We start from the raw sequence: 17,077 nt of genomic DNA on the forward strand, positions 1-17,077 counted from the left end.
TTGGATTTTGGGAAAACTGGCACTGATATGAGTATGTTAAGCCTGTCTGTGTGTACCCTGTGATGGACTGGCATCACATCCAGGGTGTAACCTGCCTTGTACCTGTTGCTAACTGGGATACCCTAAATTGGATAAACAAATTAGAAAATGGGTGGATATAACACTTAATAAAAAATAAAAACATAAGGCCAGTAACTTAGAGATTTTCCTTTTTTCTGTTCCTGAACTATTAATTACTGTAGCTTTCTTGCTGTGCTTCCTGTTAGTTCAGAGGTTCAAAAATATTAGTCAGTAACAGGCAGTAAAAAGTGTGGCATTCTCACTTACATAGTGCACATACGGGTTGTCTCCATTCTTCTTGCAATTTAGGCCATTTGTGCTCAGTTTCTCTGGGTCCTGTAGAATATTTTCAAGGTCCTGGACATTTTGGACAGCCACTGTCATAATCTCCTACAAAGTTATTGAGCCAGAAAAGAAAATTTCCCATTTAATTTTCAACTTGTCTGTTGACATTTATTTGCCTTTCAGTGAAAGACAATGGTTGAGGTCAAGGCAGCTACATTTGCATTTAAACAATTTTTCATTCAAACATCTTTTCATTTAAACAGTTATTCAACTAACTCAAGCCAGAAAAAAATCGTAGCAGGAGACAATCCAACCCACTGTTTTGTACTGTTTAGCAGTAAGGCCCACTTTGTTGTTATGCTTGAATAAACTATATTGAACTATATTCTAGAGCAAACATGCTAAGCAAAAGTAACAATTGCTTCAAAAATGTAATTTAATGTCTCCTCAAATATTCCTTACAAAAATGCAAAGGACATTACGCAACAGAACCAGTCACACTTCATTTTTTCTTACCTGTGTATAATGGAGGTAACAGCAAACATTTTTGACCAACTGCCTTACAGCTTTTTCAAGATTCCTGAATACTTTTTCTTCCTTGTCAAATATCTCATCCTTAACCTGAAAAGTCAGAGTTAATATTTAAGCAGGGACACACAGTGCTTTCCCAAGTTTCTTCCATTGCAGTTGCCTTGACAACAGACCAAATAGGAAAAACAAACAATGACTCAAAGTCAAATCCATGAGAAACCTCAGGCTGTAGAAGCGAGATCCTGAGCAGTTTAACTAGTAAAGATGTTTGCAGAAAGTGCAGAATGAGTATCTGTGGTCAAAATCAGTCTGGGTTTCTGTCATCTGCCATCTCTGTTTCTGGGCTGCTCAGTATTGAATGAGTTGGACCAACTCACCATCAAGTTTCTCATCAAGTGCTGCTGCTTTAAAGAGACCTAGAAAACCAGCAGACACCAGACAATACGGTGTCTGGACTATGGCATCCAGCACTGAGAAGGAATCCTCGGAAAGGGATTCACTGTTGGGTCTTGAACAATACGTGGACATTCATCATTATGATAGTTTTACATGGCAAAATATAAAAATTATATGAAGTCCTATAAACTCACCAAAGCCGTAAAGTAACAATGTAATTTCTCTTCCAGGAGAAAACTGATGAAAAGGTAAATATTAAGTCTTTCAAAATGATACTCTACCTGAGGTTCGACTCCACTGAGGATTTTAAGGTACTCGGTCACTCTGTTAGACTTCTTTTTGAGGGAGTGAATATTCAGCTTGTTTATCCTGCTCTTCAGTGTGCCCTCTTCATCCGTCCTTTTGTATTTCATAACTGAGGATGGGAACCAATTGCATGAAGGGTTTAAAATGTTCAAAGAGCAGACGGCTTGCTTGTTTACAAATATTAACATTGGTTAATGACATTGGTTTAAGGTATAATTTCATCAAACATTGCATTTGTTACTTAAACAAAAAATTGTCGTCAAGTTTCAGAAGGAAAGACATGAAAGGAAGAACAAATAACAGAGCTAGACAAACCTTAGTTTATCTAAGATAATTAACATGGAAGGAAGAGGAAATACCGCATGTTTCAAGGCAGTTTGACAATCCAAAATAAGGCTGGATTTAAAATTAAAAACATTACAAACAGAAGCAAACTTTGTCTCATGTCAGATCAATGCCTGACTTTTCTGTTTGCTACATTCATTAAATGCTTTTATTTAGGTTTTAAAATACAGGAAAAAGTGTATTTCAACAAAAGAAAGCATGAAGGAAGATTACAATTAAAAGAAAAGTGATGAATATTCAAAACAAGTCATGAACATGTCAATGTTTTTTGGGGGGTATAAGTGCCAAAAACACAAGAAGAATAATACAGTACTTACTACTATATATCTAATATACGCAACCTGTCACAGTTACAGAATATATTACAAAAAAGGAATAATGTCTGTGTTTTGGGGGTTCTTAGGTGTAGACTGAGAGGGTACTACCACTGAAGGGGATAGCTGATGAGGGTTTGTGTGGATGGGGGAATGGTCATTTTTATTTTAATGCATTGCCCTAATGGTGATTTCAGTATTTCGGTGAGATCTTATTAAATATGAGAGAGACGAGAACTGCAGTGTGTATTTTGACATACTGTAGCTCGACTGGCTAAGAGAATTGCCAGCTTCATCAGAAAGACAGGCATATCGAAACTCCTCACTCCGTATTGCGAGGACTGAGCTGGGGAGTTGCTGTAGATGGGTAGGAGAAGTGGCAGGAGGGGTACGAGAGAGATCGGCAACGGCAGTCCCGGGTGCAAGACTTACATAAGTACAGAAGGTGAGCAGAAATGTGTGAAATTAGGATCTATCAACCTTCCTCCTGAATTTCTGTTATAAACTCCATTAGCAAAGCTCTGCACCACACTGGTCAAAGTAATAACAATGTTGATTAGGTAGTAAATTGTTATGTTTAAACATAATATGACATGTTTCAATGTTGAAAGATTAGGTAGTATAAATACTATCAGGAACTTTTGTGTTATGAAAGTGACATACTGTATGCCAAGGTTTTAAAATCACATTTCTTCAGTACTCCAGGTACATTTTTGAGAAGCAAAGAGGATTCTCGTTCAAAAAGGTACTGCATCCTTTTCAGTTTGCAAAATAATCGCTTACAGAATGCTATGCTGCTAACAGTACAAGTATGAAAGGTTAATGTGAATGTGAACAGGAAGTTTCATTTCACAGAAAGTAGAAGTTCACTTTGTCATGTAGGAACTTATTGAAACCTCCAGTGTTTGCAGGATTTGCAGGATAGTTTTTTAAATGGCACCCTTGATACCATTAATTACATTATCCACATTATTAACATCAAAACACTGTAAGTATTTTAGCCTCTGATCACGTTTGCAAAGGTAACTGTGAAGAACTGAGAGAGAAGCAACTTCATTTTTTATGAGACCACTGGGGAAGTATTAGGCGCTGGGGCATGTGCAGTTTTGATATGCTTCCTGAGGTCTGTGGCTTTCATGTAGCTTTCCCACTAAGAAGCTCAAGCGGTAGATGCAAATTTTAAAATAAGTAACAGTTTTAGAGAGAGAAAGGATGTGGCAGTGACGAATGGGTTGTCATACTGGGCAATACAGAAAACAGAAGCAGAGTGATCTCTGCCTACCAGTAAAATAACACGTCCTGAAATACTTCCTTGGAGGCAGGTATTTATGGAGATGCAGGAACGGGACAATATAATTCCAGAATCTTAGGAAAACTAGTTGCCATAGGATGGAACACACATGGTTTTTACTAACTAAGAAAGATGCACAGCCTTTGGTTCTGTGCACTGTCTTGGTGCTCAAGTGGGAAAATTCTTACCTAAGTCTTTCCTCCTTTTAAACTCATTAATGTTGATATTGATGATTTTCACAGCTACCAGGGCTTCTTCCAAGGGCCGGCTATCCGGGTGGTCATCAGGAGTGGTATTCCACAGCTCTCCCAGTAGCAGAGGGTACTTCATCACTCGCTGGACTGGTTTAATTATCAGCGATCCCATGTCTAATAGGTTTGGTTTTCCTCTAAAATGCAGCAACAGCAACAACAGCAAAAAGTCCATAAGTTTTTACACTGTAATTGTAATGTAGATACACTGTAATTCTTCAAAGTACTATGCATTCTTAAATTATAGTAGGAGACTTTTATTCCATTTTTTCAACAGAATTCTGTAAATTGAGGTGAGCTGGGTGTTTGATGCGTTTTAGTTTTTCTTGAGTATGGCTTTTCTTCTAAGGAGCTTGTGCCCACTTCAAAATACACAGCCCTGTTAAGAACTTCCTCCACTTCCCCCAAAAAACTTTTAAATGGCGAAGAACTGCTGTTGGCACACAGAACAATCATCTTTCATTGAAGGTTATTGGTGACGCAGATCTTTTTTTATTTGAGAGAGGCAAACAGGAAGGAAGCTTGTAACCAGTTTGTGAGTCTGAATTACAGGTTTATTAAAATATCATAAATATGCAAATGGAAGGCTTATATTAAAAGAGTCAAGTTTGAAGGCATTTATTTCTCACTAATGTAAAAGAGAAAGATACTTACTCACGGTCATATATTTGCCTGTGAGGAAAACAGGGAAAAATCTGTTAATTTTTGCCTCTCTGTTATTCATAGACATTTCATACAATATTAAAACTTGTGTTAAACTACATACATAACTATTATTTAAGTTCAGGAATGTTCATAACGAGACACTATTTCTTTTCAGTTTGTAACTCTACACCCACATTTGTGTGTTCAGATAGCAGGAGTACATGATGTCATTCAAGTGTCAGAGTGATCCGTGATATTCACTGTGTGCACACATTCTCTGTTTGTTGCAAAACAAAACACTGATGATAGAAAAGAGAAATCCCTACGCAAATCATAGGCTTGTGAATTCAGACTTCTAGCATGTTGGCCTAATGAATATGTGATGCAGGAAAACAGTACAGACGGTAGAAGAAAATGATTTTGAAAAACTAATTCTATCAGTAAAAAAAACATATTTGTTCTAACACAAAACATTTGCAACTCATTTCAATGAAAAGCCTTCATCATACAGCTAATTATAACTTCATCTGTCCATTTTCTAATGGTTTTATCCATTACAGGGTTGCCAGGGAAGCATATCTCTTCAAGCAATGGGTGCAAGCCAAGCTACACCCTAGACATGGCACCAGTCCATCACAGGGCATGCACAGACACAGCCAAGCACACAATCATACCAGGGCCAATTTTCCCAGAAGCCGATATATCTACCAACATGTTTTTGGACTGTGGGAGGAAACCAGAGCACCAGGAGGAAACCCACGCAAACTCATGGACAGCAGGAAAAAATCCACACAGATAGCATCTCAGGTCCAGAATTAAACCCAGGGACCCAGTGGTGTAAGGCAGCAATGCTAACAATTGTGCCACTGTGCTACCTTAATTAGAACTGCCCATTAGTTATTTTTCACTGAGGTAACAAGCAAAGGTGAATGTTTCTTGTATTCTGTGTTCATTGGTCAGAAAAAAAAAACCCTTCCTAGATTTGTTTTTCCTTTGCTTTTGAATATCCACTACTTGAAACAACTGCCTGGAAAAAGCCAAATCTTCCTTTAATTAAAATGACTTTGCATGTCAACATGTACAATGATTTAAACCTGTGATCATGATTTTTTATGTTACGTCTCCCTTAGGTGTGCAATAGCATCAGAGAAAGTACGACCCATGGAATTTTATGAGAAGTTATAATCACTTTGGGGAGAAGCTTAGATCCTAACCTCACACACTCCTGCTCGCCTGAGTACTGTAGATCCAATCAAAAGTAATTCAAATAATGTAGTTTGTGTAGTAAATCATGTAGTTCAAATAATCCTTCCATTTTCTGACTTCATCCAGTTCAGGGTTGTACGGGAGCAGGAGTTTGTTTCACTTAAGCGGTTTAAATAATATGCCACATAAACTAACATGAAAAGATTTACTTTAACTGCTCTCAAGTCTGCTGCGACCTTATTTTGTTTTACCACAGACCTGTGCCATTTGACAAGTTAATGACATCACTACATCGTCACTTTTATTTAGTTCCTGCTTGCCTGCATTGACATTACGGTAACTCTTATCTGTTGAACTTCACAACTAAATCCCTAGCAGAACATGAATCTGCTGAGGCTTACTTCAAGGATGATATACAGGTTCTGAAATGCTGTTGAATTTCAGCATCTTTCTCATAGGACTTGAGTAAACTGTTGGCGTCATCATGTTGATAGCAATAGATTTTATAGACTTCCTCTAATGCCTCTTTGGTCTGTATGAAGGTTTCACCTAGAAGACAAAAAGCAATATCCATTGACGCATCAAAACAAACAAATCCAGCTGTAATTTCGTGTCACTTGACAGGCTTTAGACGAAGTGCAATTGACGTAATTGTCAAAAGCAGTAAGTCTTACATACAGTAGCAGACAAGAAGGCTTTGAAAACACAAACAGTATTTAGTGCACTGTACCATACCTTAAATTATTATCCTTTTCAAATTAAAATCATGGAAATACATCTAACACTTTTGGCTAAATCTTTTCGATGAGTTTTTAGTATGTTACTCAAGGCACAGCAATAAAGGATTTTTCTGAACTGTCTTTTTTAGCTGTAATTGTTTCAAACCTTTGCCAAATAAACCTCTATTTCTATTAAGTACCAAATTTAGATACTAAGAATCAATATTCTGTATGGGGCTGATCAGAAGAAATACTGTAGAGCTTGATATGTCAATTCAGAAAGTAAAAAAAATATTATATTTTAATTATAAATATATAAAAAGAATGTATATTTTTATGCTAAGTGAGAACTCACAGATCTAAACAAACAGTGCTGCAAACACTTCATTTCTCAGTGCCTATGTTTGAACTGTGTTTCATTGGCTACAGAGAAATGCCTCTTTTTGAAGAAAACCAGATCTCTACACTACATTGAAAGGCAGGAAAATAACTATCATTAATAATATCGCTGAAACAGTTAGGGAGATGGCTGTAGAGCTACTGAAATCAGATTTTCTGCTAACTTTTTGTTGGAACAGCTATGCAGATTCAGTATGTGTTCTTGTGATCATCACATGTAAGACTTCAACACTCCAAACAACTTTGAAGCCACACCCCATCGGATATTTGGTATCTGTTTTCTTTTATAGGTAATTCTTTGGTGCCAACTAAGAGAGGCATGATACTATGCATCCATTTACAGTCACTAATTTAATAAATTTAACCTAAGAGGGCCAAAGTGAATTGGAGGACATCTTAGATGGGACATACAGTACACATGCAAACAGAGGGAACTTTAGAAATGTCAATTAGCATGGACAGCATGTGCTGGAGGAAACTGGAGCTTCCAAGTGCACAAGGCAAGAACAACTCTACACAGAAGGCACCCCAGGTTGGACCTGAGCCCAGGACATGACAGCTGTTAGGCAGCAGTGCTAATTGCCACGCCTGCAGTCCACATACTGTATAATATAATTACGTCTATCTTAAAAAAAAGTAGCCAGACTGAAAGAGCCAGAGCACTGCCAGGACATACTTATTATCTGAGTTTCGGGGTCTTGTTCTTCAGTAGCATCCTGCAGCCTACTGAGCAACTCAGCTGACACCTTGCAGACGGACTCAATGTTTGTGAAGAGGCGGTCCACATCCACCACCTAAAGGAAGAAATGAAAGCAGACATCCAGCCATCTAAGTGGTCAATACAGTGCCTGCTCCGATAACCATTCTGTCTGATGATTCCTTATTTTCAGATCACAATGAAGTTTGCTCACAATTCCTCCAGTATTCAACCTCCTCCTGCCTCACAGTTAACCTGGCAGAAATATATATTTTTTTGGCAAAATCAGGCCTTTTGATTACATTTTTTTCTCCTGTATCACAAAAGAAATTCACAGAGGGATAAAAACTGAATTGTATACTGCACATTTCAAAAGCGAAAGAGAAAAGCTACCCCTGACCTCTAAATCACCCTCACTGTCCTCACTGTAAGAAAAAAAATATTATGCTTTAGAAAATACAGATGAACTAATAAAACAAGTAAATAATACGGGATACAGTATGTTGCACAGGATCTGGGCTTTAAAAAGTAACTAAACTAGATTGTTACTGTACGATTTTGCATGTTAACACCATTTTCTTTATAAAATCAAGTGAAAAATCAGAAGGGTAATGAGAAGAACAGCACCTAGTTATGATTTTGCTTCATTTATACTCTCATTTAATACCAACCTAGTGACCTTCGTTTTGGACTGTTGGGGGTGTTACAGGTTACTTGATGATGACAAGAATTTATTTTTATTTCAAAAGATAACGCTAGATCTGTCTACTCTCTGAATAAAAGTGAAATAAACAAACAAATGAAATAATTTTAGTGAACAGCTCAGCATTTTTAGTTTTTATTTCCTTGGATTCCCCCTGGAAATAAGCAAGGAGAAAATGGTCCCATTGCCTGCCATACAAATAATGCACTACAATATTAATGTTATTACAGTGTATGGGAGACTGCCCCTGTAGGCTAGTTCATTAAGTGGAAATACATGTGCTGCTGTATTATTACCTTTGAACTGTGACATTATTTAACTTTTTCTTGTGCAGCTGTAGATGGGAAAAGATTCCTACAGAAATTACATTACTTTCTCATTAAAGTCATTGCTTTTTGTCTTGGTTATTAATGCCCATATAGTACATGACAAACAATGTATGAACATATATGATATGGTATCTCCTATGATATTCCCAGAAACCACTTTATTTACTGTAGGTGTTTTTTACCAAGGAAACCTGTTGTAAATTGAAGAACAGTGGTTTTATAAACACCTGTTCATATAGATTCTTCTATATTTCTATAAGGAAGAGTAAGAGAATTAAGAACCTGTGCTTCTTTCAAAGGCTCAACCACCTCTTTGATGCAGAGTTCCAGGTCGGTGAGATAGTCTTTTTCAGTCTGAATTAGTTCATTGATGACTTTAGACCTTCTTGACATTTTTCTTAACCTCACTTCCTCTGGGTTGAGGGCTGGAGAAGCTGGGGAGGCTGGCGCAGATCTCTCCAGAGGGGCCATTTTCTCTGCAGGCACAAACACAAGCCAGAAACGTCAACTGACTGCATCTTCACACAGAAGGGCACCGTCAATCACAAAGAACACTGGCTATACTATGCTATGAAACGGAAATAATATGTTACATTTGATATTTTTATGAGCTCCAACTTCAGGCGTCAGTCACAATAATAAGGAGTAAATGTTTTTTACATACAGTAGATAATAAAGGTTAGCCAGAGCGACATTATGTCCAGATAGTACCTACAGAACTGTATTTCATTTCCAGACCTAATGAACAAGGTCAGTTTAGTATATAATTTTATACCTTTAAAAGATTGAATTTGAAAAAAAAAGTCTGTTTTTATAGATGCAAAAGAGATCACTATTCCTGTCAGAAATTAATTGGCAATTACACTGGAAAGCTTCAAATAAATGACCTAGAGGGCCGCCATGAAAATGAAGGGACAGACAACGTAAGATTGAGAACAGGAGGCACATCTTTACACAAACGGTTGTGGGAGTCTGAAGCAAGCTGCTCAGCCAGGCCGTCGAAGCTGATAGTCTGGCTTTCTTCTTTGGAAAAATCACCTAGCAACCCATCAAGACGAATAGCTTCCTCTATTTTGTAACCTTTGCATTGTCGATGCTCTAATTTCCATGTCCACATTAGCACCTAAAGACACCCATTGCTTTCTGCTCCACTTTGTGCGGAACATCATATTTTTGATGAATGGTGTTTAGTTAAACAGAAGAAGGTCAAACTCGTATGCGTACAAGCTCCTTGGTTGAGCACGACACTGTGTGTATCATTTCTAGCACCCTTTCTTCCAGTCCGACTTCAGCGCTGCAAATGTTTCTCCCTGGCTCAACCTTCAGAGGTGAGAGGGGTTGTGGCAGCACTGATGTCTGACCAAACCTGTCATTTCCTCAGCTAGGCAAGTGGGGATACCATGGTTCCTGGGATGAAAATGCCATGAAATGCCAAGTTGTAATTAATTGTGTAATTATGAGGCCAGAATGCAATCTCCACTGCCTATAGGGAACTAAAATAAATTACATTTTGAAGTCTTATGGAGTGTTCAGGAATATGTACAGTAGGAGTGTCAGGATTGAACCAAACTGTTATCATGGAACAAATAGGACACTAGTCTTATTATGGAGAAAGAGGATAAATACATCTGAATACCATCTAAAGCATTGAAGTAGTGAAAAAATCAAAAGCAAGCCAGTTTTCTTCATTGCAAAATTTAAAGACAGTAAATCTAACTAGGACCAATTGATGTTATACCTTAGAGCATCAAAGTGACCAAGAATAGTCAGCAGATGAAGTAGGAATTGTCATATAAAAATATTCCATCAGCATTGAGTGATATGCAATGTGGAGTTTTGTTAACATAAATCATTCTCCGTAAATATTTTGAAAACCTTTTATCCCTTGAATTTTTTACATTTTAGATATTTTTCCTTTCATTTATTATTTTGTTCTCAATGCTGTTTGTGGTGAAATGGAGCTTTAAAAATAACATTTAATCTTATATAGATATTTCTGTATTGACCTAAAGCCCCTGCTAATTATGTCTTCAATCAAGTGCGGGTAACTAACGTCCGACAAAGACATGGAATCAGCAAACCAAAGTGTTATTTACCATTTCCATACAGTACCTGTCAAGTTCCCATGATAATTGGCCAGCAGATTTGCATAATTCATACTGTTAAACTAGCAATGCAGCATGGGAGGAGTGTCAAAGAAGAAGGCCACCCCCTGTGGAGGAATCTGTGAATTGTTCCTGATATAAAGCTACTGTAGGCTGTCCAGTCCTGATCCTTGTGGGCATGTGTGTACGGGGTTTCATTACAACTCTTAACAGCCTTAATCAGGTCATTATTAGCTTAATTAGACCAGCTTAACAACTTCTCCCAGTGTTTTGGGTGCTGATGCTTTGAAGAGACCTAGAAAATCTGCAGACACACTGATCCTCCAGGACCAGGTTTGGACATTCCTGCTGTAGAGGCTCTGTGATGCATTGTCGTGCCTTATAAGCTGAATATCATCAACCTTGATGGCCAAAGATGGTATTCAATCATTTCTGTGTTCTGTAGTGCATGCGTTACATGTGCAAATGGCTGACTTGCAATATTGAAAGACATTTACAGTATGCAAATACACACCTAGTCACATGGAGAAAGTACATTGAGCTACTTTCTCACGGTGAACAGGTGCCCCAATAGTAATACACCTGTGTGTTGAGTGCACCTACCCATAACACTTCTTTTGAAGAGACAAACAGCTGCATACTGTGGTTTTCCTCCTACAGTATATCCCAAATATGGAAAGATACATTGTGCTTTCCATATGAAGCTTAAGATACATCTTCACACTTGCTGTTCACCCCTAAGATAGAAAGGACATACAGTTCTCACTCTTGTGAATGCTATTGTATTCCTTTATCTAATGCTTATTAAATTTAATTTTTTTGTTATCAGTGAAGATACTTTTGCACATTTGGCACCTAATGCTGTAGCAGAATCTTCCTTAATACAAACAACAGACTTTCAATCACATTATAATTTCACACAATTCCAGTTATGTTGAACTGGCCCCCAGATACTATGTGAATATACCCAGTTCCTCAGAAGCAGGCATGATGAATTTCAAATCTGTGATATCACACTTTTTAAAATCAGCAGCTTTTGTTTCTTTATTAAAATAAATGGAAATTGGAGCATTTATTGCTGCCAATAATATTGAAAAAGGAAAGCTGCAAATCTTTCTTTAATCTGAAAAGGTGCATAATAAAATGTTCACGTTCTTACACATTCAGACATTCAAATTGCGTGAGTCATTATTTTCAAATACAGGTATTCGGTACACTTTGTGCCACACTATCGCATGTTTTATGGCTTCCAGCAGCTCCAGTGATCTAATTCTTTAACAAACAGTTCCGTTTAGTATAACAGTCAGGATTTTATCAAACGTTGATGTCTTTTAGCTGCCTGCCTGCCTGCAACAGAGAACTAAGCAGTCGCACAAATTCAGGAAGAAGGATGATTTCATGCAGCAATTAGCTCCCTCTGCGCAGATGACTTCCGCCTTTCTGTATGAGCTCGGAGCCTGGTGTCAGGTTACGAACTAATCACCTGGGTGATGTAATACTTCGGCTTGCTGGACATTCCATCTGTTACAGCTGGGCGAGCACCTGATACAAATACTCCATGTAATTCAGACTGCGTGTGCTTTATCTACCGTACAGTGTACTGTATGTTTTATAAAATGTGTCTGCTAGAGTACATGATTTTTTTACTGCCTTTGGACTTCTGTAAGGGACTTCTTAAGACGTCAGAATCTGCATCAAATGCTATCTAATTGTGTCCGTGAATTAAACCTGTCTTGAAGCTTGGACTGCTCACTCAAAATCAAATAACGTTTTATTTCAACGAAAATTTCAAGCAAATGGTCCTGATCCTTTATTAATAGCTATGAGAGATAAGCAGTGTTTTGGAAATTAAAATACACTTTAAATTTCTTTTAAATGTAGTTTCTAAAATACTTTTTACTTTGACATTTGGCCAAATGCATCAAGGAAACACAGATCACTGAAGTTATGTACAGTAAGTATAATCAGTTTTGAAGCACTAATATATAAGAAAGGTTATGAATAATAAATGTATAATCTCTTCCCCATACCTTTAGCAGTTTGCTAATTAGCAGGGCACCATAAATCATGTTTTAGATTAACTAAATCTAATATCTACACTACATAGCATATCTAGATTTCTCGATATATACAAGCAGTACCTGCAGATCAGGAAGTTTCGGCATTTCCTGGTCTTGACACAATTATTGGAGACTACAGAGAGATGATGTAACAGAAAAAAATGTAACCTTTCTAAAGAAATTCAGGAACAGGTTTCTTAGATTCTTTCACTTTTATTCTGAAATATTGAATTTCTCATTTCTCATCTCAATTGCTCATTTGGGCTAATGCAGTAGCTATTGTATTAGTTGAATGAAAAGCAAGAAACGCATAAACTGAGAAATTAAGGAGGGTGTGTTCTTTCTTCACTCTTTCAGTCAGTTCAGGGTTTACTTATTGAGCTAAAATACAAACTCATTAAACAGGCTTTCTGTTCTGAATAGCAGTCATTCATATGCAGCAGGTCCTAAAGAACATTTAAGGCTTTTGAATATCTCTGATCTAAAACTAAGCCGCAATTAAGACGTTTTCAATAAACTCTTCAGCCTGAAAAGGAGAACTGTTTGTCTATCCTGACTTTACAAAATCCGGCAAAACTAGAATAGCAACAAATTAAATAAAGAGGACCTGTTCAGCACAGACCAGAGTACAACTGGACCATGGTCTCGTACAGGAAGCAAGGCCTTTAAAAGCAGCTCAATAAGAGACATCTGAACACTGTTCACAGAGCATGTCTGTTATAAATTCAGCCCCTGTGCTAAAAGCAACGCCCCTGTGTTCACTTTAAGAGCCTTAATTCTCAGGAAAATCTTAGGACACCTGTATCAGGAGTTACTGTCCATTAGCTTTTTTAAAAAAATCATCTGTTACTCATGTATTTGTATTTTCTTTCCTTAAACCTGTACATATTTTGTAGCCAAATCATTAAAGATTAGCTTTCTCCCACATATATTTCAGAAGGACTGAAGATAGTTTTAGATGTCCCGAGATATTTAAGGACAGGAAAAATGATACCCCCACTGCAGGTCAGGATTTTAATTCACTTGTCTCACTTTCCACTATTATGTGATCTGTGGCTTCATTTCAAAACTCAGCTGTTCCCATGAAAGTGGATATCATCCCCTGATTGTGCTCTTCATTGAAGTGTTTTAAATAAAGCTCCTGAAATGGATAGATTAGACCCCACATTGTTTCAACAAAAAAAAATCAACCTGAGAAAAAGGATTTTCTCTAAAAAGAATCTAAGGATTTGGCTCCTGGATTGCTGCCACTGACCTGAGAATGTTTGCCTATATACGTTTTCCTGTAACTCTTATAAGTGTGAATGCACTAAATTACTGTACATGAAAAAAGTGCTTTTTTTCCTTTTACCCTAAAAGGAAAAGCATATACTCTCAGTGAATCTCTGTTTCATTCATTAGAAAAAATATATATATTATATCAAAACATAAAAGAGTTCTAGATTGAAAAAAGGCAAATAAAGAAATAAACAACAGGAAATTAACTTTTCCACCACGACTCCTTGTTGAAGTAGAGGATAATTAATATAGTCACTGTATATTGTATGAAAAAACACGATAGTCTACATGGCATGTAGATGTTTCCACATGTTATTTACAGTAAATACAAGGAATTTGTGGTATAGTCCTAGGAAATGGGACTGATTTTAAGCTGAGGAAAATACCTCATTTTTCATCTGTATTTCTGAATGGTGACCATGGGGCTGCTACAGAATGTTTGGAATCATGTGGTTTGCATCTTCCATAAAAGGCACTGGCTTTTAATGAATTTAGAAGAGTCTTTGAGGTTCTCCTGCTCATATATACAGTAGGTTGCTAAAGATCATGTATTGCATGATTATATTTAAACTCTCTTTCTGAAATCTTCTGACTTTCAGTGTAGTGAATTCCAGGGTCCACCTATTTGATGACTGAGCCTGCTTGTGTGGAATACATTGCCCAGATCCATTAGAGGCTCTGTCTGTCTACATTTTTCACTATAATTCATTATCTTGTTTTACTCTTAACTGAGTATATTGTTATTGCTGTGAAGTTCCCACTTTCTTTCTGCTTCTGCTATGTTCTATCCACGTTTTGTTTTAGAGCACCTTACGCTTCTTGAAAAGTAAAGAAAATGACATTATTATCATAATAAGCAGTGTTTCCATTGTGAATTTACACTTGATATTATTCTTTCCAGGGGAGGTTGTTTTTGTTCCTACTCAGCTCTCAAGTGTCTCCTTAAATTAGATATGAGTTAAATCAGAAATTAATTGTTGTTAATGTCTAAGGCAGATGATGTTTTGGAAACACTGGCATACTGTACCTGTTGAACTAATTTATTTTATATTTGGAAAATGGAGATTTTACACCCCGATGGCCAATCACAATCTTTTATTAGCTAATTTGGTAACTTAAATGTATTTGAATATCTCTCATACAATCTCAACTTAGTTTTTGCAACTAATTATTTTGAATTATGTTAGGCTGCAAACATTCTTAAATGCTACTTCAACAACAACAACTTGACTTCCCTGCAGTTACATGTCTTTTGAAAAGACTAAAGAAGGACTTATGACTGAAAATCCTGAAACAATTGATTCTTAAAAACATTAACCTTTTGTACATCAACAAAACTTCCTTGTCTTTTTCAGTTATTTATAGTTCTACAGACTCTAAAAATTATTTACAAAGAATACAGTCCAAGCAAGCAAGCTGAAGGGAAACTTAAACCAGCCTAGTAATGAATAGTATTAAGTAGAAATAATGCATCCATTGTGACACTTTAAACATAAGAGTGCCATTCACAACAAAAAATAATAAGCACCACTGTACAGAGCAGGATGTGAAACTCTACACTACAGTACTAGACAAGAAATGCCCCATGATCCTGGTATAAAACACCAGGGTAACACTTGTTGGTAGAATTTCCTTATGGTTGGCAGTAGACTGTGAGGTGCTAACAGTAGTTTTACCAAGCATTATGGCTTGTATCTGCCTAAAGCACTACATTCCGACAAGAGAAATAAGCTGATGGATTACTTCCTAAAACTCTGCTGTAGCTTTAAAGCAGAAGCATCACTTACAGCTGGTAAATACAAGGCCTTTTGTAAGCAGTGTGAAAAAGCTGCCCTGCAAAACCTGATTTAAATGGCTGTCTGAAACAAAAATGCAAGTGGACTTGTTTTAATCTGAATGGCATTAATAGAGGAGGACCTTTTATCTTTTTTAGAGATCTGCATTAAATGTGATTTTTCTTGATGAGTTTCAGGAGGTTTTTAAAAATAATTAAAGAAAAGTTGGAACTTCTGTCTTTACTTCACACTGCTGGAAATTACATTACTGTCAGTACTGTCACTGATACAAATGGCAAAATATGTACAGTAACAAACAAGTACAAGAAAGTGTTAATATGTGTGAATGTAATGTGTAAATTTCCATTTAACTATAGTTTATTCTCACATTGTGTACATTTACAACCTTAAACCTTTAAAACATTTTTATCAATAAAGTAAATATTTGTTGATATGAATGTGTTGTAAAATGTAAAATGTTAAGATTAATACATCCAGTCACTTATTTATTTGACAAAGCTGTGTATCTTTTCGTATTCCTTATTGTTTTGTGTCTACATTTGCATAAATGACATCATTCCCTCAGGAATAATCCCTGTGCCGTTACATAACAACACCACAGGACCAAAGGGAGGAAAAAAAACTTTCTCAGGTTTTTTTTTCATCTCAGTCCTTTTCCAGGGAGACTAAAATATAGTGCCCTGGAACTTTTAAATTACATCCTAATGACAAATACCATTTTCCATACAATGGCACTTCTCAGCATAAGGAACTAATCACAAATTCAATGTAGTATATACATGACAAAGATCACCAACACCTAAAGCAGACACAGCAATGTTGTAAGGTCTCAGTATTTGTGATTACCTTTAAGTTTTATGCCGTATTCTGTCCTGTCTGACTGGCTTCTTCTTACCAGTGTTCCTATATTTATGTCCCCTTTGGAGTTGTCCTCAGCCACAATAGTGTCTGTTTTTCTTCTTTCAAGGTACATCTTCGGTCTAAGGAAGAGGCCTTTTCTCCTTTTAAATCCTTTAAAGTCATTTTCCTTGACTTCCTTGGGATCCATGGTGGTGATCCTCAGGTATTCCCTTCCCAGCTTGCCCTTACCTGAAGAACAAGTGCCACAGAGCCAGATTGCTTGTGAAATGCAACAGGTGAACTACTTCAGCATAGCTGGCTGCCAGCTTTGCACAGGTAGCTCCGCCTTTGTTAGAGTCATTTACCTGTCACCTAAGAGACCTGTATCCACCACAGAGGGAAAGAGAGAGAGAAGGGCAGCAACCCTACCAGACTGATCAAGAAAGTGAAGGCTTCTCATGCATCTTCAGTCCAGCAACATGAACGGATGACAAATACGCCTATGGGGCTTTCAGTACATT

General features: G+C 37.0%; 1 protein-coding gene across 2 annotated transcripts in view; it reads right to left on the reverse strand.

Annotated features, from left to right (window-relative positions):
• Positions 1–16,855, reverse strand: part of arhgef38 (Rho guanine nucleotide exchange factor 38) — a 28,502-nt gene extending 11,647 nt beyond the window's left edge. Inside the window, exons 1-9 of one of the 2 annotated variants that reach the window (XM_088913603.1) lie at positions 16,563–16,855; positions 8,760–8,953; positions 7,425–7,542; positions 6,032–6,179; positions 4,434–4,451; positions 3,717–3,916; positions 1,554–1,687; positions 862–966; positions 328–450 (exon numbers count right to left, since the gene is read on the reverse strand). In XM_088913603.1, the coding sequence (XP_088769729.1) occupies positions 328–450; positions 862–966; positions 1,554–1,687; positions 3,717–3,916; positions 4,434–4,451; positions 6,032–6,179; positions 7,425–7,542; positions 8,760–8,953; positions 16,563–16,764 (1,242 nt within the window). In that variant the 5' untranslated portion in view covers positions 16,765–16,855. The remainder of the gene's footprint in view (positions 1–327; positions 451–861; positions 967–1,553; positions 1,688–3,716; positions 3,917–4,433; positions 4,452–6,031; positions 6,180–7,424; positions 7,543–8,759; positions 8,954–16,562) is intronic. The other variant, XM_088913677.1, reaches the window with a different exon arrangement.
• Between the last annotated feature and the right edge of the window lie 222 nt (positions 16,856–17,077).

Source organism: Atractosteus spatula, chromosome 1 (genome assembly GCF_055471065.1).
Source record: "Atractosteus spatula isolate fAtrSpa1 chromosome 1, fAtrSpa1.hap1, whole genome shotgun sequence".
In the NCBI taxonomy this organism is placed as follows: Eukaryota; Metazoa; Chordata; class Actinopteri; order Semionotiformes; family Lepisosteidae; genus Atractosteus; species Atractosteus spatula.